The sequence below is a fragment of the Emys orbicularis genome, chromosome 20 (assembly GCF_028017835.1).
Source record: "Emys orbicularis isolate rEmyOrb1 chromosome 20, rEmyOrb1.hap1, whole genome shotgun sequence".
NCBI classification, from domain to species: Eukaryota; Metazoa; Chordata; order Testudines; family Emydidae; genus Emys; species Emys orbicularis.
Window position 1 is genome coordinate 446,505 of NC_088702.1, and position 25,228 is coordinate 471,732.

The 25,228-nt window shown below is 53.2% G+C and overlaps 2 protein-coding genes and 1 long non-coding RNA gene across 7 annotated transcripts; all 3 read left to right on the plus strand.

The window, feature by feature from the left end:
* The first annotated feature begins 2,258 nt into the window (after positions 1 to 2,258).
* LOC135892825 (uncharacterized) lies at positions 2,259 to 4,864 on the plus strand. Its single transcript, XR_010562302.1, has 3 exons — positions 2,259 to 2,305; positions 2,865 to 2,974; positions 4,632 to 4,864. It is a non-coding gene; the product is annotated as an uncharacterized LOC135892825 (long non-coding RNA).
* A 5,814-nt stretch (positions 4,865 to 10,678) lies between these two features.
* CLK2 (CDC like kinase 2) lies at positions 10,679 to 18,007 on the plus strand. 5 transcript variants are annotated; one of them, XM_065420519.1, is made up of 13 exons: positions 10,679 to 10,848; positions 11,026 to 11,028; positions 11,210 to 11,447; positions 13,261 to 13,357; positions 13,707 to 13,773; positions 14,103 to 14,219; positions 14,480 to 14,646; positions 15,082 to 15,176; positions 15,629 to 15,758; positions 16,055 to 16,137; positions 16,453 to 16,532; positions 16,831 to 16,921; positions 17,359 to 18,007. In XM_065420519.1, the coding sequence occupies exons 1-13, from the start codon at positions 10,679 to 10,681 to the stop codon at positions 17,539 to 17,541; spliced, it is 1,521 nt and encodes a 506-aa protein (XP_065276591.1). In that variant the 3' UTR covers positions 17,542 to 18,007. The 5 variants fall into 5 exon arrangements, with proteins under 5 accessions (XP_065276591.1, XP_065276592.1, XP_065276587.1 ...); XM_065420520.1 differs by having other exon boundaries at positions 13,276 to 13,357; XM_065420515.1 differs by lacking the exon at positions 11,026 to 11,028.
* Positions 18,008 to 23,349: 5,342 nt separating this feature from the next.
* On the plus strand, positions 23,350 to 24,498 carry LOC135892579 (complexin-3-like). Its single transcript, XM_065420376.1, has 3 exons — positions 23,350 to 23,501; positions 23,820 to 23,907; positions 24,292 to 24,498. The coding sequence occupies exons 1-3, from the start codon at positions 23,350 to 23,352 to the stop codon at positions 24,496 to 24,498; spliced, it is 447 nt and encodes a 148-aa protein (XP_065276448.1).
* The last annotated feature ends 730 nt before the right edge of the window (positions 24,499 to 25,228 follow it).

The window sequence follows — 25,228 nt, forward strand, 5'->3', positions numbered from 1 at the left end:
CGGGCAGCGGGGAGGGAGGCGCCCAGCCCCCGCAGCGGGGCATCCTCCGTGAAGGAGAATCTCAGCTTTCTTCTGTTAAAAAAACCCTTTCTGTCCCTTGTCCTTGAAACACCCCAGTGAAAGCACCTATTGCAGTTCTGGGGAGGGGGAAGCTTGGCTGAGTCCTGCACCCCCAGACCCAGGCCCCTTTGGCCTAGGACATAAGAATGGCAACACTAGGTCAGACCAATGGTCCATCTAGCCCAGTATCTTGTCTTCTGATAGTGGCCAATGCCAGAGGCTTCAGAGGGAATGAACAGAACAGGGCAAGTAGCCAGTGCTCCATCCCCTGTCTCCAGTCCCAGCTTCTGGAAGTCAGAGGCTAGGGACACCCAGAGCATGGGGTTGGGTCCCTGCTCATCTTGGGTAAGAGCCACTAATGGACCTGTCCCCAGGAACTTGTCCAGTCTTTTCTGAACCCAGTTGTACTTTTGGCCTGAACAACATCCCCTGGCAATGAGTTCCACAGGTGCATTGTGTGAAGAACTTCCTTAGGTTTGTTTTAAACCTGCTGCCTGTTAATTTCATTGGCTGACCCCTGTTTCTTGTGTTATGTGAAGGGGTAAATAACACTTCCCTCTTCGCTTTCCCCACACCAGTCGTGATTTACAGCCCTCTGTCATATCCCCTTAGTCGGCTCTTTTCCAGCCTGAACAGTCCCAGATTTAATCTCTGCTCATATGGAAGCTGTTCCATTCCGCTGATCATTTTTCTTGCCCTTCTCTGCACCTTTTCCAATTCTAATATATCTTTTGTGAGATGGGGCAACCAGAACTGCAGGCAGTGTTCAAGGTGTTGGGTACCAGGGATTTGTATTGTGCCATATGATATTTGGTGTCTTATTCTCTATCCCTTTCCTAATGGTTCTGAACATTCTGTTCGCTTTTTTGACGGCCGCTGCACACTAAGGGGATGTTTTCAGAGAACTACCCACAATGACTCCAAGATCTCTCTCTTGAGTGGTAACAGCTAATTTATACCCCAACATTTCAGACCCTATTTCTTCGCCTTTTGCAGGCTGCCACCCCACTTTACAACAGAAAAAACTTCTAGGACTCCGCTCCCCTAAAGCTCCCAATCCTGACCAGCCCATCCCTGGCCCCACACAGATGTGCACAGCCCCGCCAGTAACACATCTGAGCTCCATGACTGACTGGTCTGGGAAGGGCGGGACTCCTCTTCTGACCCCCTGGAGCCTGGCTTACAGGAGAGGCCAGTCCAGGGCTCCTGGGGAGCAGAGCCCAGACACCCCAGTCCCCAGCCCCCGGTGCTCGCTGCCCTGTCAGCCATAAAAACCAGAATGGTGCTGGTCCCCATCTGGGCCTGGGAGTCACGCCCCTGGTGGTATTGCCCTTGCAGGCACTGAACTCTGGACATGGAGGGAGCAAGGGGCCATGAGTGGCAGGACAAGGCGGGTCTCCACTGCTGCCTGCCCAAGGCCAGCTCCACCCTCCTCTCCCATGGGGTGTCTTGAGCCACAGAGGTCAGAGGTGGCACATGAACCCCACGAGGCTGGGATGCTCCTGGGTTGGAGGCCAGAAAGATTCCCTCCTCCCCCCCACCCTAAGCGCCTAGCAGCGGTGGGGGCAGGGGCTGGTCCCAGGCAAGGCCCCATAGGGCAGGGTCAGGTTGGCGCATGTTTTGGGTGGGGTCATGGCTGGCCTTGAGGGGGTGTGTGATGGGGGTTGGGTCATGGTTGGCTTGTGTGTGTGTGGGGGGGAGTTAACACAGTTAGCCTGGGGGTGAGGTTTCCCAGGGCAGGGTCACAGTTGGCCCGTGTGTGTGGGGTGGGGTTTCCCAGGGCAGGACACGGTTGGCCCATGGGGGGGGGGGTGTCCCAGGGCAGGACACGGTTGGCCTGGGGGAAAGGGGGGGGTTTCCCAGGGCAGGACACGGTTGGTCCGTGGGGGGGGGGGGCGGTTCCCGGGGCAGGACACGGTTGGCCCGTGGGGGGGGCGGTTCCCGGGGCAGGACACGGTTGGCCCGTGGGGGGGGGGGGCGGTTCCCGGGGCAGGACACGGCTGTCCCGTGGGGGAAGGGGCGGTTCCCAGGGCAGGACACGGTTGGCCCGTGGGGGAAGGGGCGGTTCCCAGGGCAGGACACGGTTGGCCCGTGGGGGGGGGGGGCGGTTCCCGGGGCAGGACACGGTTGGCCCGTGGGGCATTTGGAGTGGGAGGGGCGGGGTTGCCGGGTTCTCCTTTGCTTGTCCAGCTGCAGAGCGCGGGGCGGGGGATGGAGCCCGGGGGCCCCCAGGCGGGGCTGAGAGGTGAGGGGAGGGGAAGTCTCTGGTGTCCCCCCCCCCCCCCCCCCCCGTGCAAAGCGCTTGTGAGAAGCCGAACTCAAATCATGACGTTTGCACTGGTGTTAGTGCCGAGCATGGGGTGTGATGTGCCCCCCCCCCGCACGGAGGGGGAGGGGGGTGTGATGTGCCCCCCCCCGCACGGAGGGGGTGTGTGATGTGCCTCCCCCCGCACGGAGGGGGAGGGGGTGTGATGTGCCCTCCCCCCGCACGGAGGGGGAGGGGGTGTGATGTGCCCCCCCCGCACGGAGGGGGTGGGGTGTGATGTGCCTCCCCCCGCACGGAGGGGGAGGGGGTGTGATGTTTGCCCCACACTCTGAGAGGGGCTGGAGGGCAGTGACAGGGGTGTCTCCCCACACAGTGAAGGGGGTTGAGGGAGCTGTGGGGGGGTGCTCCCTGCACAGGGTGGGGTGGGGTGTGATGTGTGCCCCACACGCTGAGAGGGGCTGGCGGGTGGTGAAGGGGGCTGAGGGAGGTAGAGGGGTTCCCCTTTTGCTCCCCAGCAATTCTGACCTGTCTCTTGCAGGCTTTGAAGAGGCCGTTGCTGAGCTGTCCCAGGAGCTGGGAAGACTGGCCCAGAACCTGCAGGCGCTGACCCAGTACCAGGCCACCCTCCTCAGTGTCAACAAGAGCCTGGTGAGGAGCTTCCTGCTGCCTCCCCTCCCTTTCCCCAGTTGAGGGTAGCCTGTGCAAACCCCACCTCCTCAGATCAGCTTTGGGCCCGCTAAATACCACATGCAGTTTAATTTCCTAACATGAACCTCAGGAGAGCAGGTTCTCCACAGGTGTGCTGGGCAGGGGCACAATGCCAGGGGCACCCAACAAGTGCAGGGATGGAATTATCTGTCCTGCTACCCTCCCCCCCGACCCTCTTATGGCTCTGCCACTACTTGCTGTGTGATCCTGGGTAAATCACTCAGTTTCTCTGCCCCAGAGTTTGCCCATTTGTTAAACTAGTCATTGATCCTTCCCTGGCAGCAAGGGGACTCTGGAATTAGTTGGTAGGGTTCTTCGGAGATGCAAATGTTACACAGCAAGTTACTCAGTTTGTTACCCCAAACTTGACTCTGTAAGCAAAGGGAGATTCCCCTGGGACTGGGCAAACATCTCACTCACAAAGAACCCATCCACTGAGAGAGACACAGTTGGTTTTCTTCCCCATAAGCTCTGACTGTTTCTCTGACTGGGTCATTCCGGCACCCTGTATTCCATAGTGACTCCGACTAGGAGCCTAAACCCACATTTTGCACATCTTGAAGGTTATATCCCAAATTATCCTTCTGTGGAGTGGGTTTGGACTAGCTGCAGATGAAGGAGGGTAAGAGACTGTGTGTTGGGACTTCACCTAACCCTAATGACAAATGGAAATGGAAAGACCACAGACCAAAGCAGACATTTCTTGCCTCAGCGCTGTCTACTTTTGTAAAAGGGGGAGAAAGAGACACAGCCATTGATTCTGGAGAGGGCAGGGGTTCAACTCTAATGTGGTATAAAATACAGAAGGAAAACTGTGTGACGAAGTGGGAATGTTCTTAATGTTTTCTCTGAATACTGTGTGGGTGCCTCAGTTTCCCCTATGCATTTCTTAGGTATCTAGGTGGGGAGATCAGGGTGTGTGATTGTTGCAGAGGCCAAAAGGGCCCCTGTGATACTGTCTGCACAGAGAATAGCCGACACTCTGTCTCCTGGCAACTAATGGCCTGGGCCCCTCCTCTACAAAGGTGCCAACTGAAGGTGTTGGAGAACAAAGGGATCAGCTGACCTCCTGGCCCAGGAAAGGGACAAAGGCAGAGGAGGGGCTGGAGAGTTTCAGTTTGGAGCTGGCTGGGAAGATGGAGGGGAGGCCAGACAGACCTCCTGGCCTCCCTCCCCCTCCCCCCCCCCCCCATTGACCTGACCTGGGGGGGGGGGGGGTCCTGTTATCTGTACCTGCAAGACCTGTCTTGGACTGTGTTCCTGTCGTCTAAATAAACCTTCTGCTTTACTGGCTTGGCTGAGAGTCATGGTGAATCGCAGGAAGCCGGGGGTGCAGGGCCTTGTCTCCCCCACACTCCGTGACAAACTGCAGGTCAGCTATCCAAATAACCTGCTTTGTTTAAGAAAGCCCCAGACTTGCAATGCCTTGGTGCGTGTGGTTCTCATTCCTTGCTCTGCTGTCCCACGGCTGAGTCTGTGTGGGTACTGGAGGTGTTCACATTGGTTTGTACAAATGGGTTGTTCTTGCAGTGTTAGCTTGGCACTTTGTTACGCAGACTAACCTCTGTGACTCTAACCTCTTCCTCTCCCACCATAGTGCTCATGGATGGAGAACATCAATGAATTATCCAAGCATCGGAAACGTCTTCCCACATTTGCAGCCCCTGGAAAGTGAGCTGGGAATTGTCTGGTAGATTGCACAGTGCCCATAGCAGAGAATGTCTGAACTTATGTTGGTCCCTGTGATAAGGGAAGGGAGCAAATCCCCCTTTGAGTCTTCAGTGAGCCCTGTGGAAACTGTTATTGGCTGAATAAACAGAACAATACCCCATTAAACCGGGTTGGTTCCTTTTTTTTAAAAAGTCATGTGAGAATTCCAAGCTGTGGCTGAATGCTGACTGCAGCGGGTGAGCTGGGCCTTGTTACCTCTGACTCAAGGGCCCTGTAGCTTCCACTGTTTCTAAGGAATCTCAGCTATTAACCTGGCTGGCTCAGAATGGTGCCCGGTGCCCCCTCCACAGGCAGAAGCAGCCACTGTGGGAAGGTGACAGCCCTGAGTGCTCTGCCTGCCCCTTTGTCTTTATTTACAATCTGGTTTGCTGCTTCCCCCAAAGAGGGCAGGTTCTTGAGGGAGAGGCTCAGTTGGGGAGGACCCAATGGCAATACTGGATTCTCCTTGCTGTTCAATGGGAAGTCCATGCTCATTTCTCATCATTTGGATTAGGTTTTCTCTGTCTGGATACTAGTGTCGGCCACGTCTCAATGTCGATTTTGTTGTACAGGTTTCTTACTGGCTCCTTGTGGGGTTTGTACTGGGCCCCAGCTCTGGGTTGTGAACTGCAGGTGTTGGGGGGCAAGACATGGAGTCAGTCTAGGGGATATAAGTGGAAGGGAGGTTGGAGTTGGGGGAGATGGGAGAGTAGTGGACATGTGGAGGCCTTGGAACAGGAGAGAGAGTGTAGAAGCTGTGTGGGGTGTAGAGGCTCTAGTGGGGTGGGGAGCTGGATCTGGGGGACTGTGAGGATGGTAGATGTGAGAGCAGGGGGGCTGTAGTGACGGTAGGTGGAGGGACTGTAGGTAGGGAGACAGGGCTGCCCAGATGATTCAGGGGGCCTGGGGCAAAGCAATTTTGGGGGTCCCTTCCATAAAAAAAAGTTGCAATACTATAGAATACTATATTCTCGTGGGGGCCCCAGTGGGGCCTGGGGCAAATTGCCCCACTTGCCCCCCCCCCCTGGGCGGCCCTGTAGGGAGGTGTGGGAGGTCTGTAGGGAGGAAGATAGAGGGAGGTGGGGCTGGAACTGGGACCATCTGTAGCGGGGGGACGGACGGACTGTAGGAGATGTGGGGGCTGTAAGGACATAGGATTGGGAGATGGGGGGCTGTAGCTTGGGGGCTACAAGGGTGGGGTGGGGGCTGTAGGGACACAGGGAAGTGGGGGAGGGGCTATAGAGGTGGGGGGGCTACAGGGAAGTGGGGGTCTAGAGGTGGGGGGCTGGGGCGGGGCCACCTGTGTGACGTAATGCGGGCGGGGTGGGGTCGTCACTTAGGCTGTACCACGTAGGGGCGGGGCTCCGTGTCTGTCGCCGTGCGCGCGCGCCCCCGCCGACTCGGGAGCGCGCGCGGCCTGATCGGGGAGCCCCAGAGCCAGAGGGAGCGGAGGCGGGCCCGGCGCGGCCTGGCGGGGAGCGGAGCCCGAGGAGCCGGAGCGGGACCCGGATCCCCGGGGGCCCACGGCCGCCAACACGGACTTCCTGTGGGACAAGCGCACCGGGCTGGCTGCGAGGAGGGTGCGGGCCGGGCCTGGGCTCGCCTGTGGGGGGGGGCCGGCCGGGATATCGGGGCGGGGCGGCTGGCCGTTTTGGGGGGGCTGGCTGGTTTGCGGGGTGTCTAGCAGCCCGGGGGGGTCGGACAGTTGAGGGGGTGTGGGAAGGACAGGGGGGTCTGGCAGCCTGGGGGGGTCGGACAGTTGAGGGGGTGTTGGAAGGACAGGGGTGGGGGTCTGACAGTTGAGGGGGTGCGGGAAGGACAGGGGGGGTCTGGCAGCCTGGGGGGGTCGGACAGTTGGGGGTGGGTGGGAAGGACAGGGGGGTCTGGCAGCCTGGGGGGGTGTCTGACAGTTGAGGGGGTGTTGGAAGGACAGGGGTGGGGGTCTGACAGTTGAGGGGGTGTGGGAAGGACAGGGGTGGTCTGGCAGTTTTGGGGGATGAGGGGGTCTGGCAGCCTGGGGGGGGGTCTGACAGTTGAGGGTGTTGGAAGGACAGGGGTGGTCTGGCAGTTTTTGGGGATGAGGGGGGTCTGGCAGCCTGGGGGGGGTCTGACAGTTGAGGGGGTGCGGGAAGGTTGGGGGGGGGGGGTCTGGCAGCTCTGCAGGGAGATTCGGGTGGTTGTCTCTAGCAGGCATTGCTGTTGATGTCTTGCTATCCCCAGACAGGAGCAGGCGGTGGGGCCACGTTTCTCCTTCTCCGGTGCCAGGGCTGAAAATATTGGGATCCCAGGGCTGGTGCTTCCTATGGTCTGTCTCTAGGAGCAGCCCACCTTGTCCCAGTGGCACGCACACACCCAGCAGCTTTACCTCCCTGCTGGCTGCTCAGTGTTCATATGATCTGGGTCGGTCTGCAGCCTGATCCAGAGCGAAGGGCTTCCAGGGCCAGGTGGAGCCCTGAGCAGAGCTCACTGCTGGCTGGGAGCAGGGCTAAGGGGTGGGATCAGAGCAGAGGTCTGGGAGCTGGGATTGTGAGGCTCTAATTCTAGCTCTCGTTTTGTGCCCATGGTAATCTCCTTCCCCCGTGCCTCAGTTTCTCTGTCTGTAGATGGGAATCATGACATTTTCCTGTCTGCTGGGGTGTCTGGATTAATTCAGTTGTGTTTGAAAAGCCCAGTACAAATGCTCACAGTGGTGGCTTTGATCTCTGAAGGGACCACTATCAGCAGCAGCTGGTTGCTGTTTCCATTTCAATCTCTCTGCTGGTTTTTATAACTGCACAGTGAGTGGGAATGTGACGTGCTAGCTCAAAATGGGTATCAGTTCCTGAGAGCAGCACCTTGCTTAGTGGCACCCGCTCTACGGCTTCTGCTGGCTGCTGCCATTTTCCCAGGAAGCCCCACTGCTCCACAGTGACCATGCGCTGGTTTGTGAGCCAGCATTAATGCTGGTCTTGCATTGGGTTTCCTGTAATGAGCATCACTTGACATCTGAATAGCTGCCAGGATGAAACTCAGAAATGCTGATTTCTAATTAAAGACGAGAAATGTGTCTCCTGTCCTGGCTTCAGAGCCTGAAGTGTTTGTTTGCAGTCCAAGCTACCCAGCAGGGAGGGAGCCGTGGGTTGCCAAGGGAGGCCTGGCTTTGCCCTCCATATCTTAGCTTACTTACTCATAAGGAGGCAACTCCACCACCTTTGACCAGAAGCCATTTTATGTCTCTGTGCACATGCTTTCAATATCAGTGAAGTTGCAAGTACAAGAAATGAGCCAGGTGTACCAGTGAATCTTGGGATGAATAAGTTATGTGAGTGAGCATTAGTGGGTGATGGGAGCTCTAATTTCACATGCTGACAGAGGAGACCAGGCAGCAGCAATTAATTACTAGTTAATATTTCAGAGCCAGAGTTATCTAGAGGTGCTAGCAAGAGTGTGGGGGGGCAGGGGGCATGGCTGTCTTCCTGGCTCTGGGAAGGAGTGCAGTCTGGTGGCAAGAGCAGAGGGGACTGAGAATTGGAACTCCTGGATTCTGCCTCTCAGTTGCTGTACAGTCCACTTAAGGCATTTCATCCCTCCTGCTCCAGTTCCCCTATCTGTGAAATGGAGATGATTATTGCCTGCATTTGGGGGGTGGGGGACATGCAAGATTGAGTTAGCAAATATTCGTGCGGTACTTTGAGAGCCAGTGAGCAAAGAAGGCATCAGGGAAGTGCCCAGTGTTAGCATTTTAATTGGCCTACCCTGGGAATGTGTCTGCGTGCCCAAAGGGGCATGTGATTGCCTGCTGTACAAGTCCTATGGAGCCTGTTCACAAGACCTGCTTGCTGCTGTATTGCACGTCAATATCCTGAGACGGTTCCCCTTGGAGCTTGCCTGCTTCCACTAGGCATTTGGGCCAGATGCCAGCAGCACCCAGAGCTCTCATTCGCCTGCCTCCTTCCTCTCCCAGGTGGCTTTGCTTTTCTGGGTCTTGGAAGAGGCGGGGCTCCAGAGTATGTTGGCTGTTGAAGGACTGATTGGGGTGGAAAGTACAGATGCTGCCACTAGAATAGCAGTGTCCGAAGGGGATGGGGAGTAGTACAGACCCTTCTACTGGGAAAAGGCACTCTGCTAAGGAGAGAGCAGCATGGATCCGGCCACCAGAGAGTCTGTGTACCAGGCTAGGGCTCTGTGCTGCAGCACAGAGGTCCTTTGATACACTTGGATAGTCATCTTCCCCCCCCTCCCCCCTCCCCCCCCCCGCCCAGGTCAGAGACATGGGTGCGCAGCCCAGGCATCCTCGCCTTTCCTTGTGTGGAAAGTTTCCTTCTACTGTTGAGTTCAGCTGATAGAATCAAGCTCACTTGATGGGAGCAAAGTGCTTGTCTGTGTTGGTATGGAGCTGGCTCGTCCTGGTCCCACTCCTCTGAGGACATGACTGACCTTGCCCTGGGTGCCCAGAACTTCACACTCGGTGCCCAGAACCAAAAAAACGTTGTGATTCCCAGACTTGCTTGTATTCTTCAACTCTCCAGCCTGCAGCACCCGGACCCCTCACTGACATGTCCCTGGGGCTTTGTCCTTTCCAGAGAACACTGAGGGGCTTAGTGAGTTCCCGTAACTTTTGCAACCTATCCCTGTGCAGGCAGAATTTGAGAGAACTCCCTCCAGCTGCACCATGAAGCTCACCCTGAGCTGCCTTCACTCAGAGAGGCTCTGACTAGAGATAGTAGGAGAGGCTGGGGGTGTTTTTGATGAACTCTACATTGATGTAGAACTGAGACCAGAGGCTTAACTTCCTGGGGCTGCCGATGCCATGTGCTGGATAAATGGGGGGTGTAGGTCCCAAATGGAAACTGTCGGAATCCGAGAGGGAGAAGCCTGTACATCGTGGGTATCTCTGAATTCTGCTGGACAAAAGCAATGTCCTCTTCCCTGCACGGCATTTAATTGAGCCCTGCTGTCCGCATCCGTTCCTGGGGGGCAGTGAGATGGAAGGGAAATGTAAATGAGGAAACAAACAGACCAAAGTGAAAACAGATCTAGGGGGATGTTCACGTCCCATATAGAGTTGAGGATTCCGAACCCTCTCCATCCTCGCTCCCCCACACCCTGCACTGGGCCTAGTTCATCTCTGCCCTTGACCCGCTGCTGTAACACCCTGCAGTCTGCCTCTCCCATGTAGCAAGCTCAGAACACTGCTGAGAGTTTTGCCTTCCCCTGTCACTGCTCCATCAGTGTCACACCCAACTGAGTCTGCACTGGCTTCTCTTCAGAGCTCTCTCTATTGCTGCCCTTGTCCCCTCTGCCCAGTCCTGCTCTGCAGTCTCCCATAATCATGTGAAGTGGTGTCCCCACGTGCACACACGGCACACTCTGTCCCTCAGAGCTGGTCAGAAAAACAATATTTCAGTACAAAATGGGTTGCGGGGCGAATTGAGATGTTTTCAGAGACCAGCCAGCTTCTTTCCTGTCTCTCTCTCTCTCTCCTGGGGCCCTGCAATGCATTCTGATCACACTCTGTGGTGTCATACTTACCCAGGAGATCTTTAGGGCAGAGAGCTCTCTGGCAACTAAGTCTGGAGTTGGAGTCTTCATCCCAATTCAGTGTGTGGTCCAACAGCCCTTAGCACAGTCCAGACGTAGCCCCAGTCAGCAGGGCTTGTACGCGGGTTCGCAGCAGCTGGGGTTGCTGTCTTTGGGATGGATGGTCTCTGGGAGGTGTCCTGGGGCAGCAGCTAGCCTGGTGAAATGGTAGCTCCTGTACTGCTGACTGAGATGGGCCTTCCTGGGGGGTCTGTCACCTCTTCCAAAGGGGCATGTGGGGAGGTTGGTTTCTGACCCATTGCTCTTTTGGACAATTTCTCATTCTTGCTGCTTCGTCTGGGGTCAGTTCCACTCAGGCTTTCTCTGCTGTCAGACACCCTGGAGGTCACCTGCTGGTTCTGCCCTCTCCTCTAGATGCCTCACTCCAGAAGGTACCACTCGTCGGAGCGCAGCAGCCGAGGCAGCTATCACGAGCGCTATAGAAGTCGCAAGCACAAGAGGCGGCGGACGCGGTCCCGGTCAAGCAGCAGTGAGCGTGACCGGCGGCACCGGCGGGAAGACAGTTACCACGTTCGCTCCAGGAGGTGAGTGCCGAGGGCAGGCTGGGACCTGGCTGCACCCCGTAACTGCACTGAAGGCAGCTGCAGTCAGCTCAGTTTCTGCCAGCCAAATGGCCTGGCAAGTTTGGTGCCCCAGTTTGGAGGAAAGACTGACCGGCTGCCCCCTGCCAGTCGCTCAGGGGGGAAGTGCACTGATGCCAGCAGGTATAGGATGGTGTCTGGAGGACTGTTGCCAATGGGGCTGTGGGGAAAGCTGCTTTAGTCCTTCCTGGGGGAGCATGTGAGCAGTCACTAAAGCCTGAACTCAGGGAAGCCCCAAACCCTTCATCTGCTCAGACAGAGCTGGGGCCAATCATGTTCCAATTACTCTTCTTCCCCACCCCAGCTATGACGACCACTCTTCGGACAGGAGAGCCTATGACAGGCGCTACTGTGACAGCTACAGGCGGAATGACTACAGCCGTGAACGAGGGGAAGCCTACTACGAAACTGAGTACCGCCACTCTTATGAGTACCGGCGTTCCCGGGACCATGACGGCAGCTACCGGAGCTGCAAAAGCAGCCGGCGTAATAAACACAGGCGGAGACGGCGCCGCAGCCGGTCCTTTAGCCGCTCCTCATCGGTGAGTACCCTGTAACTCCAGATCTTTCCCTGTAACCTTTCTCTCCCAGGTTGCGCGCTTGGTAAGTAGGATACTCACTTACTTTCTTACACAGTCTCAGACTCAGCTTGTGAAATGCATAGAAACACCTAGTGCAGGCAGCTGCTCCCATCCGCCGTCCTGATGCGCCAGTGCAGCGGCTGCCCTGAGCCTGATGGCCCCAGGCAGCTTTCGGGCACCTCTTGGGTTACCCACCCTCCAGTAGGAGAAGCCAGGAGAGGAGCTGTGCGCCCCATGGGGCCCAGTGCAACCCATGTGGGTCTGTGCAGCCCCCACCTCTTGTTTCCCCAGGCGGTGATGCTGTGACTGTCGTTCCCATCTCCTGTCCCCCAGTAGGGTGCTGTTGTTGTGGTTGTGTGTGTTGTTTGTATCACAGTATTGCTTAGGGGCTGCAACCAAGCAGCAGGGTCTCTGTGTTGGGCAGCATGGAAGTGATAAGATGGTCCCTGCCTCAGAGAGCTCAGTATCACTGTGACTGAAGGACTGGCCCCTGCAGCCCCAGTGCCTGGCATCCCCACTGGAGTGGTGCTGTGGCAGGAGGCCTGTCCCTGGGGTGCTCAGCTCTTGTGTCTGAGCAGTAGAGCCATCCCTTGGTTTCTGTTGGGTGGGCCCTGGCTATTTAAGATGTTGTGCAGGGGGCTCTGGCAAAACAGTTTGGCATGTGGACCAATCAGTTCAGATGGAGGCAGCAGGCTCTTTCCAGCGTAGGGTCCCCAGCCTTCTTCCTCTTGCCTATGCTGCTGCTTGCCTTCCATTTTCTTTAGGCCCAAGATACTCTGTCTCCACTTGGTGTCCTGGCTGCATGTTCAGGGCTGTTCCAGGACTAGGATGGGAGTCCTGGGCTGGAGATGGGGCCCCCAGGGCTGCTGGCTCTTTGCTCCCAAGTGTGGGGTTACTTAGCTGAAGAAGAACTGAAAACAGGAACTCTCTCTTCTCTGGTGCAAGTCTCTCATCTGACCTCATCCCAGGCTGTGCCCATTCGACTTTGTGCTCCTTTTCTCTGGGGGGTTAGTCCCTCCAGGACCAGTTTTGTTAGGGGAGGGCAGATGAAGAGGTCTCTGATCTGCCTCTGGGGTTGTTACTCACAAGGTCTGTCTGGTTCTGGATGCAGCGTTGTGCTTGGTAAACCTCTTAGTTCTTCCTTCTGTGTTGGGGTGGGGAAGGCTGTTGTGGGGGGCTGTTGGAAAAGGGTGGGATGTCTGTGCAGGCGCAGCTTGGCCCTTTGCTTGTGACGGATTTCCCAGCACGCCGTCTGCCGCTGCCTTTCCTTGGTGGCTGATGTGAGCCCCTCCCTGTGGTCACCGAACACTTGGCTGGCGACCGTGTGCTCTCTTGGCATTGACCCAGGACCTGAACATCAGCACTGCTCCTCTCCAAAGCCCCAGAGGAGTGAGAGCAGCTGGCCCCTCCGTCTCACTACCCCATCCCCTCCGCTCGCCCCTGTTCTGGTCTTCGCTCTTGCACTGGTTCGGGTGGGGCTGTTTGTAGGTTTTTTCTTTTTTTTTTTTTTTTTTTCTTTTTTTGCTACAAAGAAAAGCAAACTGTTTTTTTCTTTTCTGAGCTAGTGTGTTGTATCTTGACATGTTCCCTTGCAATATCCCTATCGTTATATATTCCTCTGTGCCGTATGAATTGGCTGGGAATCTCCTCCTGCAACCCCTCCTCAAACAACCATGTGAATTTCCAAACCAACCAATGCGTGACGCTGGCTGCTGCGCTGGTTTGAAAATCTGATTGGCTGGTGAATGATGAATTCCCTGTCTGCCTGGGCCAGCAGCGGAGTCGACAGAGCAGCAGAAGGGCCAAGAGTGTGGAGGACGACGACGAGGGGCATCTGATCTATCGCGTCGGCGACTGGCTACAAGAAAGATGTACAGCCGAATCGTAACATAATTTAGCTCTCTAGTTAAGCTCCCATCGCAGTCGCAGATCTGTCTTATCTTTCTGTTCTGTTTTATTTTCATTGTTTTTAAAGAGAAACCCCCTTCCCTCCCTCCTCCCCTTTCGTTAAAGATATTAATTTTCTATTTTGCATTGTTACCAAAATCGCAGGGAACTAGGGCAGTTGCCTTGTGCAGCCGGTGTCAGCATTCTGCTGCACTGGTGTCTCAAGCTGTGTGCAGGCTAGGTGTTGCAATGCGTTCTCCTCTGCCTCGTGTATGCGCTGCACCCAGGTCCTGCTCACTCCCTCATGTCGCCTTCTCTCTCTCTCCCTCTCAGATGAGATTATTAGCACCTTAGGGGAAGGCACGTTTGGCAGAGTGGTGCAGTGTGTGGATCACCGGAGGTAAGCGTGCTGACTGGGCTCATGCGGTGGGTGGGCAACCAGCTGAATGTGTGTGTAAAGGCTGGAGCTTTTGCGGGGAGATGAGCCCTCTCCCTCCTGGATTCCAGTTCAAATCCAGTGTGGATCAGTAGGCACCCAGTGCTGATCCCATATGGTGTGGGATACGATGGTGGGTCTTGTGATTGTTTGTAGTGGAATAAACCCACCATCTCAGCCTGCACTGTCCAGCCAACCAAAATCTCTGCTGGACCTGGCTAGTCCATGACACCCCTTCCCAGGGCGTGGGCTCAGCTCCACAGTGACCTTGCTTTTTTCCTGCCTCTTCCCAGAGGGGGCGCACGCGTCGCCCTAAAAATCATAAAAAACGTGGAGAAATATAAAGAGGCTGCTCGGCTGGAGATTAACGTGCTGGAGAAAATCAATGAGAAGGATCCAGAGAATAAGAAGTGAGTGTCTTGCTGCGGTGGGGCCAGGGAGGCAGTGTCATCCTAGCCCCTATGCCCTCCAGCTGCTAGGGAGCCGCCTGGCAGCCCATGGCAGGGTGTGGGGAGGCAGTGCCATCCCAGCCTGCCACACTGGGGTCCTGAGTCCATTGTTCAAAGTATTGTAGGGTTGGGGTCAGCCTTGGCTGCGCTGTGCCCCGTCGGGGGGTGGGGAATGGCCGGGGAGGACTAGGACCGTCTCTAACAGAAGTGTCTCCTCTCAGCCTGTGTGTGCAGATGTTTGACTGGTTCGATTACCATGGCCACATGTGCATCTCCTTTGAGCTGCTGGGGCTCAGCACCTTTGACTTTCTGAAGGACAACAACTACTTGCCCTACCCCATCCACCAAGTGCGGCATATGGCCTACCAGGTGTGCCAGGCTGTGAAATGTGAGTGGCAGCCGCTCCCCTCCCTGACAGGATGGGGCGGGAGGATCTTTGGGCCCCACCTGTGCCAGCTCTGCATCTGATAGGCCCAGGGCACCCCATCACTAGAAGGGGCTCCCTTCTGCAGATTCCAAGGCCAAGACCTCCCTGCCCACCAGGAGAAGGAAAATGGTGCATTGGGGTGAACCCACCCTCCTTTACCCGTCTCTGCAAGAGCAGTAATCATGTGGGATGGGGACAGAGAGGTGCCACAGATCTGGGTACCCTCTCTTCCTGTGTCCCACAGCTCTGTGTGTGGAGCCCATCAGCTCCAGTTCCCCGCACCCTGGGCTGGAGCAGTGTCTGACAATGTAAACCACATTCACTGACCACTGCAAACTGGTGTTGGTGTCAGCTGGGTTTAATGGAATCTGACTCTGATCATGTTTTCCTCCCCAGTTCTGCATGACAATAAACTCACTCACACGGACCTCAAACCCGAGAACATTCTCTTTGTGAACTCAGATTATGAACTCACCTATAATCTGGAAAAGGTAAAGGGGCTGCCCTCACCTTAAGTGCCTCCTGTGAGGTGTTCTGGCCTCCTCTGGGCCTACAATCAGATAGGAAGGGGTGGGGGGCACCCGTTTTCCTGGTGGGAGCACTAGTGAATTGTGCTGTAGGGAACGATTCTGCAGTGTCATTCTCCTGCCCCTGGGAGGTGGTTGGGATGGGACTGATAGGGTTCCTGTGTCTATTCAGGGCCCAGTCATCACATGAGTTGCCTGCATCTTCTGTAAACAGACAGCCGTGGCCCCAGGCTGCTCCGAGAGCTGGTGAGAGCAGCCTTGGCACTTGTGGGTGGGCAGGAGTGGAAGGACAAGTGCCAGGCCTAATGATGCTCCTCCAAAGCGATCCATTTCTGCGGTGCCCTGCTGTGCAAGGGGCTGAGGCTGCCTGGTGAAACTCCTGTGTAACTGGTCCCTTCTCTCTCCCTCTCTCCAAGAAGCGAGATGAGCGGAGCGTGAAGAGCACGGCCATCAGAGTCGTTGATTTTGGCAGTGCAACGTTTGATCATGAGCATCACAGCACCATTGTCTCCACCAGGCACTACCGAGCCCCAGAGGTCCTACTGGGTATGTACCGCTGGCTCTGCGTGCTGGGCTGCAGGACGCTGGCCCCTAAGTTCCCAGGGATCACACTGAGTAGGCACCATGGGCTCTGCTCGCTGAGCTATGGGCTATTTGCCTCCCTGCCATGCCATGTTTCTGCAAGTGCCAGCAGATGCACAGATCAGAGCACTGGCTTCAGTACAGGCTGTGAGCACGCTGAGTGTCAGTTGAGGCAAAAGTTTCCTTTGGCAGCAGCTTATAGAAAAGGAGGTTTGCAGATCATGCTCTTTCCCTCTGGTAATAACCCCTCTGCTTCTTAGAACTCGGCTGGACCCAGCCCTGTGACGTGTGGAGCATCGGCTGCATTGTCTTCGAGTATTATGTGGGCTTCACCCTGTTCCAGGTGAGACTCGTGTCCTTGCTCCACAACCACATCAGCTTCAAGCTGATGGAGTCAAATCCTGGCACTCTCCCACTATTGTTTTGGGACATCCACGCCTGGGAGTGGGTTCTCCCTATCATTGGTGTCCTCTGGTGCTGCAGTCAGCGGTGTGCTGGGCATTGGCTGGCAGCCAGGAACCACACTCATTCTGTGGCTGCAGTAAGAGGCTGAGACATCCTAGCACCAGTGAGCTGGAGAATCTCCAGAGCTGTGCAGGAGTCCGAGTCTGCTTCATGCCATCCCTTTATGAGCTGGGCCAATCTGTGTCTCTTCCAGACTCATGACAACCGGGAGCATCTGGCCATGATGGAGAGGATCCTGGGTCCGATTCCTTCCCGGATGATCCGAAAGACCAGGTGAGAGAGGCTGGCGGAATGCTGCAGGACCTGCCATTTGCTCTCCTTGCCTCATTTCCCTGTGGTAGTTCCTGCTGATGTGGGGCTCGGGCTCAGGGGTTCCTTACTGAATCGGCTCTCTGTTTACAGTGCTGTTCTGGAGTAGAGCGGCCGAGCATGCCTGTGACCCCCGCCCCGTATTGTCTGGGAGACTGAGTCTCTATGGAGGCAGGGATCTCCACTCCAGCTCCTTGCTGTTATGGCCCCATTGCTCAGTCCCTTCTGCTGTAACTTACTGTGTCACCTCTTACTCTGGCAGGAAGCAGAAATATTTCTACCATGGTCGCCTGGATTGGGACGAGAACACCTCTGCAGGCCGCTATGTCCGGGAGAACTGCAAACCACTGCGGGTAAGGCTCCCAGCTGGGGCACCCCTCCCTTCCCATGGGAACTCTTAATGCTTGCCCCAGCTCCTGAGAATTTGGACTCTGTGTAGCCAGCAGGGCTGTTAACGTAGCCTGATGGGAGCCACTGAAAGGCTCTGTCTACATGGCTGAGTTAGAGATTAAGACTGGAAATGGAAAAGGCAGTGATGGGAGCTTAGCCAGAAGACTGGGCAGGGGGGTTGGGGGCTGAGAAGCCCTGGGGGAGGTGCCCGCAAAGGAGAAATGAGAACTGGACAACACGTGCTCATTAGAATGCTCCACAACTTTGGGGCCTTCTAGGTCCCAAGCCCTAACTGGGCTCTTTGCCCCGGAAGCGTGTTGGGAGCTCCCAGTTGTGCTGCAGTGAGGGTGGCGGGCCATGCTGTGTCTTTCCCCCTGACTTCTCCCCCTCATCTTCCCAGAGATACCTGACCTCTGAGTCTGAGGACCACCACCATCTCTTCGACCTCATCGAGAGCATGCTGGAGTATGAGCCGTCAAAGCGCATCACTCTGGCCGAGGCACTCAAACACCCATTCTTCGACATGCTGAAAACAGAGCCAAGCACAAAAGTGTGGGACTCTAGCCGAGACATCAGCCGGTGACGCTGCTGGTGCCCAGTCTGTCCTCAGATTCTAGCCCCCGTGGAGGCCTATGTGATTTCTATTTGGACACTTGGTGCTTTTTTTATACAAAAAAAAAACCCCAAACAAAACCCCCTGAATCTTTTTGTTACTATGTAAAACTGTTAATATGTGAGATATTGTAAATACCCGAATCTATATCTGCCTTTGAGCTCCATGGACCCAAGCCCCTGCTGCTGCCATTACTCCTAGGGGAGGGGGCCCTCTTACGTCCATGCTGTGAATACCTCTGTTCATGTGTTGCTTTGACTCCTGTTCTCTCCTCCTGCCCTCCCCAGGGCTCCCGGCTGTCTGTAGCTCATCCATATCTTTGTAAGTTATGAAGCTGGTGGGGTTGCATGGGATTATTTTTTGGATCAATGTCATAGCCCATCCCCGCACCAGAGTTTTATATGAATTTTGTACAGTCTTTGTGAAAATAAATATGAAGTCAATTAAACTTCCTGGCCTTCCTCCCAGTCTGCGTCCAGACTAGTGGGGGCCCATCTTGGCATTTTCCGGTGCCCTGGGATTGAGGCACTGCTTCCCCTTCCCAGAAGATGGGGTATGTGGTGCATGTGACATTAGCCTAAATAAGAACTTTAACCCCCAGATCTTTGCTAATTCCCTGGAAATGGAGGTTCAGCTTCTGTCTTGTATTGGGTAGTAAATGTTCTGTTGGTGGTTCTTTTGGGCCCTGATGTTGTGCATCAGCTGCACTCTGCTTCTGCAGAGGATGGAAGGGATTCGTTTGTCCCAGCAAGAAGATACTTGAGGGGACAGGATCCCTGTATTGGTTTCTGCTCTGCTCGACCCACCTCCAGCTGTAAAACTCATTCCAATCTTGAATGCTTGACTGGTGCCCAAAAACGCACCTGCCAAGGGTTGCTCTAGGTGTGAGGGTTGCAGCTGGATCTGAGCTATAAGCCCTGATGCCTCAATCCTGTTCCAGAGGTACTGCAGTGTGACTCTGATTCAATTAGAGGGTGGAGACCGGGCTGGGGACAGGGACAGCTCTGCAGTTTTGCAGCCAGAACTCCTTCCTGAGGGTGAGCCATTCCAAGCAGGGGGCCATCTCCTGTCCGCATTCCTCTGATGGACTTCCTATGCATTGTCCTTTGCTCTTGTGCCTTCTCTAGCTGCCATGTGCTACCTAGTAGCCTTGGCACCTCTGCAGAGGTCACTTCAGCAGGGCTCCTGGTCTAGCCTGGCTTGTTGGCTGCAAGAGGATTGGAGAGGTCAGTTGCTGTTCCAGGGGACAGCAGAGCACGTGCTGGCTCCTCTTTGGAAAAGCCTCATCATTTCAGGATTAGTGTTTTGTGGTTGGAAGGTGCTAAATATGAAATGCAGCCAGCTCTGGTGTGGGTTTGGCAGCCAGTTCCTTCTAAGACAAAAAAACAAAGCGGACTTTAAGCCCAGATTGCTGTGACAAATCCAGATTTTTAAAGTGTCCCAGGCTCATTAATGTCTGCACTGAGTGAGCCTGAGTGTTTGAGGTCTTGCCAGAGCATGTCACTCACCCACAGGATGTATTGGTACTGACTGTATTAGTGATGGCTGTCAGGAAAACTGTCTAGTGCACTGTAGCTATCCCTTTGCAGGCGGCCATCCCAACAAGAGCTTTCCTTACCCAAACTCACAGCGTAGCCACCTGTTCTGCTGCTAAGCTATTCTCTCTGTTCCTCTCTGCTCTTTTACCAGCTGCACAGCAGGAGTTGTCGTCTGAACTGGGCTATCTCCCACTGGAGCCTGCGGGGAAGTCACAAACATAGTGGAATCTTCATGTTAGTTCTTGGTTAAATGCTTGGCAGGGAGTCTCATGGGGGTCTGGGGGGGAGAGACAGAACAGATGCATGAGGAGTCCTCACGTAGGGTGCTTTGCTAATGCACCATCTGGCTACGACAGACTGTGCCCTAGCCTAGCAGCCTGTCATCACTCAGAAGGATAAAGGAAAAGCTCAGCTTCACCTGGAGTTAGTGAGTTGAGACTTGGGTGAGGGATGGGGTGACATTGAGTCATCTTCGTGTCCTGATTCCAATTTAAGGAGCTTGGGCTGGGAGCATTAATCTGCCTCCAACAGTGCTGCTCAACCAGCAGCTTATCACATTGCAGTGACACAGTGAGCATCCAGAATTGAGCACAGGAAAGCCTGACACCACGGTGCCGGCCGTCAGTGTCCAGCTGAGGGCAAGCAGGAGCTGGATCTGAGTGAGTAACCTGTCCCCTGTACCCAGCTTAGGTCCGGGAGAGAATCCCCATTTCCAGCCTGACCACCTGCCCTCAGCCTCCTGGGTAGCAACACGGCTAACTCCCTTTGCAGCTTGAGAGAGACCAGAGTTCTGCCCTGGACATTATGCACTGAGCTACCGAGCCCTGTGCTATCAGTCTGGCAACCTGGAGATTGGGTGGGGAGTGGCTGCATTTGGGCCACGCATTCCTTACAGCTCCTCTCTCTTGCTCTCCAAGAGGATGGATAATAATCTGTGGCCATGAGGCAGGTGCAACTGCTGCCCAGGTACTGAATTCCTGGGCCTGTGTCTGGCTCTGCATGCATGCCCTTTGTGCCCCATACAGCTGGCTCCCAGGATGCTGAGCAATCCCCTTGGCATATCAGGGCAGTCTAGTCACTCCACTTGCTGCTGTGTGTCTCCAGATGATGTCTGAATGGGAAATGTTAGTGGGTTCCTTGTGTCCTGTATCCTGACTTGAGCTGGCCAGGAGGTTCAAAGCCACTGGAATTTGCCTGTCTGTCTGTCTCTGTCATGCCAGGGATTCCTCCCAGGCCAGCTTGGGACTGGGACATCCCTACAAATAGCACCTCCCCATGCCCTACATGGATTCATAGATTCCCCAAGGCCAGAAGGAACCAATGTGATCATCTAGTCTAACCTGTATAACACAGGCCGGAGAAATGCCCTCTAATTCCTAGAGCAGATATTTAAAAAAAAACATGCAATCTTGATTTAAAAATTCAGTGATGGAGAATCTATCGTGATTCTTGGTAAATTGTTCCAATGGTTAATTACCCTCACTGTCAAACATTTACGCCTCATTTCCAGTCTGAATTTGTCTAGCTTCTACTTCCAGCCATTGGATCGTGTTAGACCTCTCAGCAAGACTGAAGAACCCATTATCAAATATTTGTTCCCCCTGTAGATACAGACTGTAATCAAGTTGCCCCTTAACTTTCTCTTTTTTAGGCTAAATAGAATGAGCTCTTTAAGTCTATCACTGTCATGTTTTCTAATCCTTATTCTTATGGTTCTTCTCTGAGCCCTCTCCTATTTATCAACATCCTTCTTGAATCGTGGGCACCAGAACTGGACACAGTATTCCATCAGCAGTCGCACCAGTGCCAAAGAGAGGTAAAATAACCTCTCTATTCCTACTCGAGAGGCCTCTGTTTATGTATCCCAGGCTTGCATTAGGTCTTTTGGCCATGGTGTCACATTAGGCTTTCAACTTCAACTAATTATCCCCCAGAACCTCCATGTTTTTTCAGAGTCACTGCTTAGAGTTCTCCATCCTGTAAGTATAGCCTAAGTTTTTTACTAGACGTATACATTTACATTTAGCCGTATTAAAACGCATATTGTTTGCACCCAGTTTACCAAGCAATCCAGATGGCTCTGAATCAGTGTCCTGTCCTCTTCATTATTTACCATGCCCCCAATTTTTGTGTCATGTGAAAACTCTGATGATTTTGTGTTTTCTTTCATGTCATTGATAAAAATGTTAAATGGTATAGGGCCAAGAACGAATCCCTGCAGGACCTCACTGTAAACTCATTCGCTTGATGATGATTCCTCGTTTACAATTACATTTTGAGACCTATCAGGTTTTTTAAGCCATTTAATGTGTGCCATGTAAATTTTATATCATTCTAGTTCAGGGGTCAGCAACCTTTCAGAAGTGGTGTGCCGAGTCTTCATTTATTCACTCTAATTTAAGGTTTCGCGTGCCAGTAATACATTTTAACGGTTTTAGAATCTCTCTTTCTATAAGTCTATAATATATAACTAAACTATTGTTGTATGTAAAGTAAATAAGATTTTAAAAATGTTTAAGAAGCTTCATTTAAAATTAAATTAAAATGCAGAGCCCCCTGGACTGGTGGCCAGGACCCGGGCAGTGTGAGTGCCACTGAATATCAGCTCGTGTGCCGCCTTACCCAGTAAGAACTTACCCAGTACTGCAAAACTTATTGAAAATCAGCATTAATGGTCTAGTGAGCTCCTCAGCCAGCTCTTTTAAAACTCTTGGATGCAAGTTATCTGGAGCTGCTGATTTAAAAGTATCTAACTCTAGAAGCTTCTGCTTAAAATCCTCCAGACATACTATTGCAATGGAAAGTATGTTATCACCATATGATGAAACTATCATCTGGTTTTCCGCCAAACACAGAACAGAAATATTTATTGAACACTTCTGCCTTTTCTGCATTATTATTAATACTTCCATTTCAGTCTACTAATGGATCAATACCATTGTCAGGATTCATTTTGTTCCTTATATAGTTTGTTAAAAATCCTTATTATCCTTAACTCTGCTGGCCATACATTTCTCCTTGTGTCCCTTTGTTTCCCTTATCCATTTTCTACAATACCATACTTCTGATTTATATTCATTACTATCAATTTTGCCTTTCTTCCATTTGTTTTATATATACACACATATTTATACCTGCCTTCACTTTCCCTGTAAACCAGGCTGTTTTTTTACCCAGCACTGCCTTCTTCCTCAATTGTTGGATTGTGGCTTTTTGGGCATCTATTACATGTTGTTCTTAAATGATTCCCAATTATCATTCACATTTTCTGACTAAATTCTCTCTTCCAGCTGACTTGGCTCGAAATTGTTTTCAGCTTTGTGAAATCTGCCCTTTTAAAGCACAAAGCATATATATTACAGGTGAGGACTTTATTCTGCTTGCACAGTATAAATGTGACCAAGTCATGATCACTTGTACCTAAGCTACCGTTAATTAATTAGTTCCTCTATTTGTTAGGACAAGGTCTAATAAAGAATTCCTCCATGTTGACTGCAACACTTTTTGAGATAGGAAATTATTGATATTTAGAAATTTCAAGCTTGTTTTAATACTGCCAGCATGAGATCTCCAGCATCTTTCACTCAAATTGAAGACCCCCATGATCAGTTTTTTGTTTTTTTCCCTACACATCCTAGGTAGGTGCATAAGGAGATGGCCATCCTGTTCTCTGGAATTTGGTGATCTGTAGCTAATACCCAATTTTGTGCTTTATCTGTTAGGACACTGAGCCATAAACATTCAAGATAATTTTCTTCTGAGTTATCAGTGAATCAGAAACAGGCAGTGCGGTTTTTGACATAGAGTGCCATTCTCTCTCTCTCCTTTTGCCCACTTGATCCTTCCTAAATAGGTTACAACCATTTATTTTAACATTCCAGTCATGCAAATGCAAATCATAAATGACCATTTCCAATTATTTAATTTGTTACCCAGGCTTCTAGCATTGATGTATACATCCACCTCTCCCCAGAAAAGATGGACCAATGTTCGACAAAACTAAAATCCTCCACTCCATGCTACTTACCTAGCCTGCAATTCACTTCCAGAATCTTCTGCTTTCTGTTTTCCTTTGCTCGTGAGATAGGAACAATCTCAGAGAAAACTGCTTGGATGTTCTTCTTCCTTTTCAGCACGGATGGCCTGTTCCACTATCTGAGGTCTGTCTCTGCACCTTGCACAGCACTGACTGATGCTGTCCTTACTGCCTCTGCTCACCTCTCCTCTCCAACTCACACCTATGGAATCGGTGGTGAAGTCTGCTTTCAGGGCCCCAGTGAAACAGCTGCAGTGCTGCATCTCTGCTGTCTTTCCCGAGGACAAGGACTGCCAAGCATTAGGAGGCTGCATAAAGGGTCCAGCAGAACAGAACCAGAGGACCCAGGGCAAGAAGTAAGAGCAACTGGCCACCTCACCATGCCCGGCTCAATGAGATGTTCTAGGCCCTGCTTGGATCTGATGGGGTCCCCCCACATATTGAGGGAACCCCTTTAATGACAGGCCTGTCTGTATAGTCATCTTCTGTGTGCGATGTTCCTGGGTGAGCACAGAGCATGGCCCAGACCCACAGAGGGCTGCGTAGGATGGTCAGTCCATGAGAGAGTGCAGCTCTCTGCCCCAAAGTTCCTCCACCCCAGTGAAACCCATTATACCCACCACCCTGTTCTGATTGGGAGAAGCAGCTTGCTGACACAGTTCTTTCCAACTCAGGAGCAAACGGGACGTGGTCTATGCTCAGAGAAAGGCTGAGCGTGCAGCCATCAGAACCCACATCAGAGAGAAGTACCAGCTTCCCAAGGTAAGGGGGAGCCAATTCAACAGGCCTGGGGAAGAGGAGACTTAACTCCTCAGGGAAGCTTAGGGTTAGTCTGATAACTTTGCCTATTGGGTTGCATCTATTGGTCAGGCCCTAGCCCCATATGCTGCTGGGCAGATCCTGCTCCAAGCTCTGAGGCTGTTCACTTGCCCATGGGGTGCAGATAATTGCAAAATGCCCTATTTAATTTAGGAAGAGGAAAAACCTGTTTATATGGTAAGGCTGTGATGCTTCCTTAGGATCAAGTGACCTGTGATCCTGGATGGACAGTTGTGTTGGGGCAGGGCCCAGCTCATGGTAGCAGCTGGGTGGCTCCATGCATGACTCCTCACACTAACATCTTTCTCCTTTACATTTCCTCTTCAGAACAAGGTGGATAAGAAGCAGCTGGAGATCATTGGGGGGAAGGTGAAAATGCTGCAGGACCACGTGGCTGTGGTGAGGCCTCAGGGCACCCCTGAATCTGAGTCCTGCATCTCTGGCCTCAGTGCTATGGATCTCAGCTCCCTGAAAAAAACAACAGAGAGCACAATGCAGTCCCTGCGGCTGGGGCTGCGCTGTCTTATCATGTGAACAAACCAGCAGCAGGGGCACGGTAGCCCAGTTTCTCTACTCAGTCCAGACTCTGCTGTGCTCCCTGCCTTGTGTCTGTAAGAATTGCTGTTCTCGCCCTCTTGGGGTAACTATAGGTTAGTGGAGTTCAGTTGGGAGTTGGGCTGCTCCTCTGATGCAACATCTGCTTCTGTTCCATGAACCATCTCTCCCTGGGGGTGTGGGAATCCATCCTCCAGTTTAACCACAGTATCTTTTTGGAATGAGAAGTGTGGAAGTGGGATCACCCTGGAAGTTGCAGGGTGACCTTTACTCTCTTATGCCTCACCTCGCTGACCACACCATCTCCTGGTAAAGCCCTGAACTTCTCACTGCTTTGGCTTCCCTGAAAGGATTCACGAGCTTGTGCCAAGCATGGTGAATTATAAGATACAGCACTTTGTGTTTGGACACACTTGTGAGCAGGGATTCTTGGGGGGGTATTCAGGTCACTTGCATCAGGGCCTGAACATTTTGTAGCCCCTTTGTAATTGTGTAAGATTTTAGAGACTGCAGGCCTGGGGGTTGTGGTGGCTTTCACGATGGAAGGCAAATCACTAAGTCACAGTGATTAATGAAGCAGAGTCCAATGCCCTGGTATGCTCACATAGAATGGCTTGTGGGAACCACCCATCCTGTGACAGCCAGGAAAGGGCTAAAGGCCTAGGACCAGTCCTGCCCTCAGTCTGTCAGCCACTGAGAGTTTATTCTG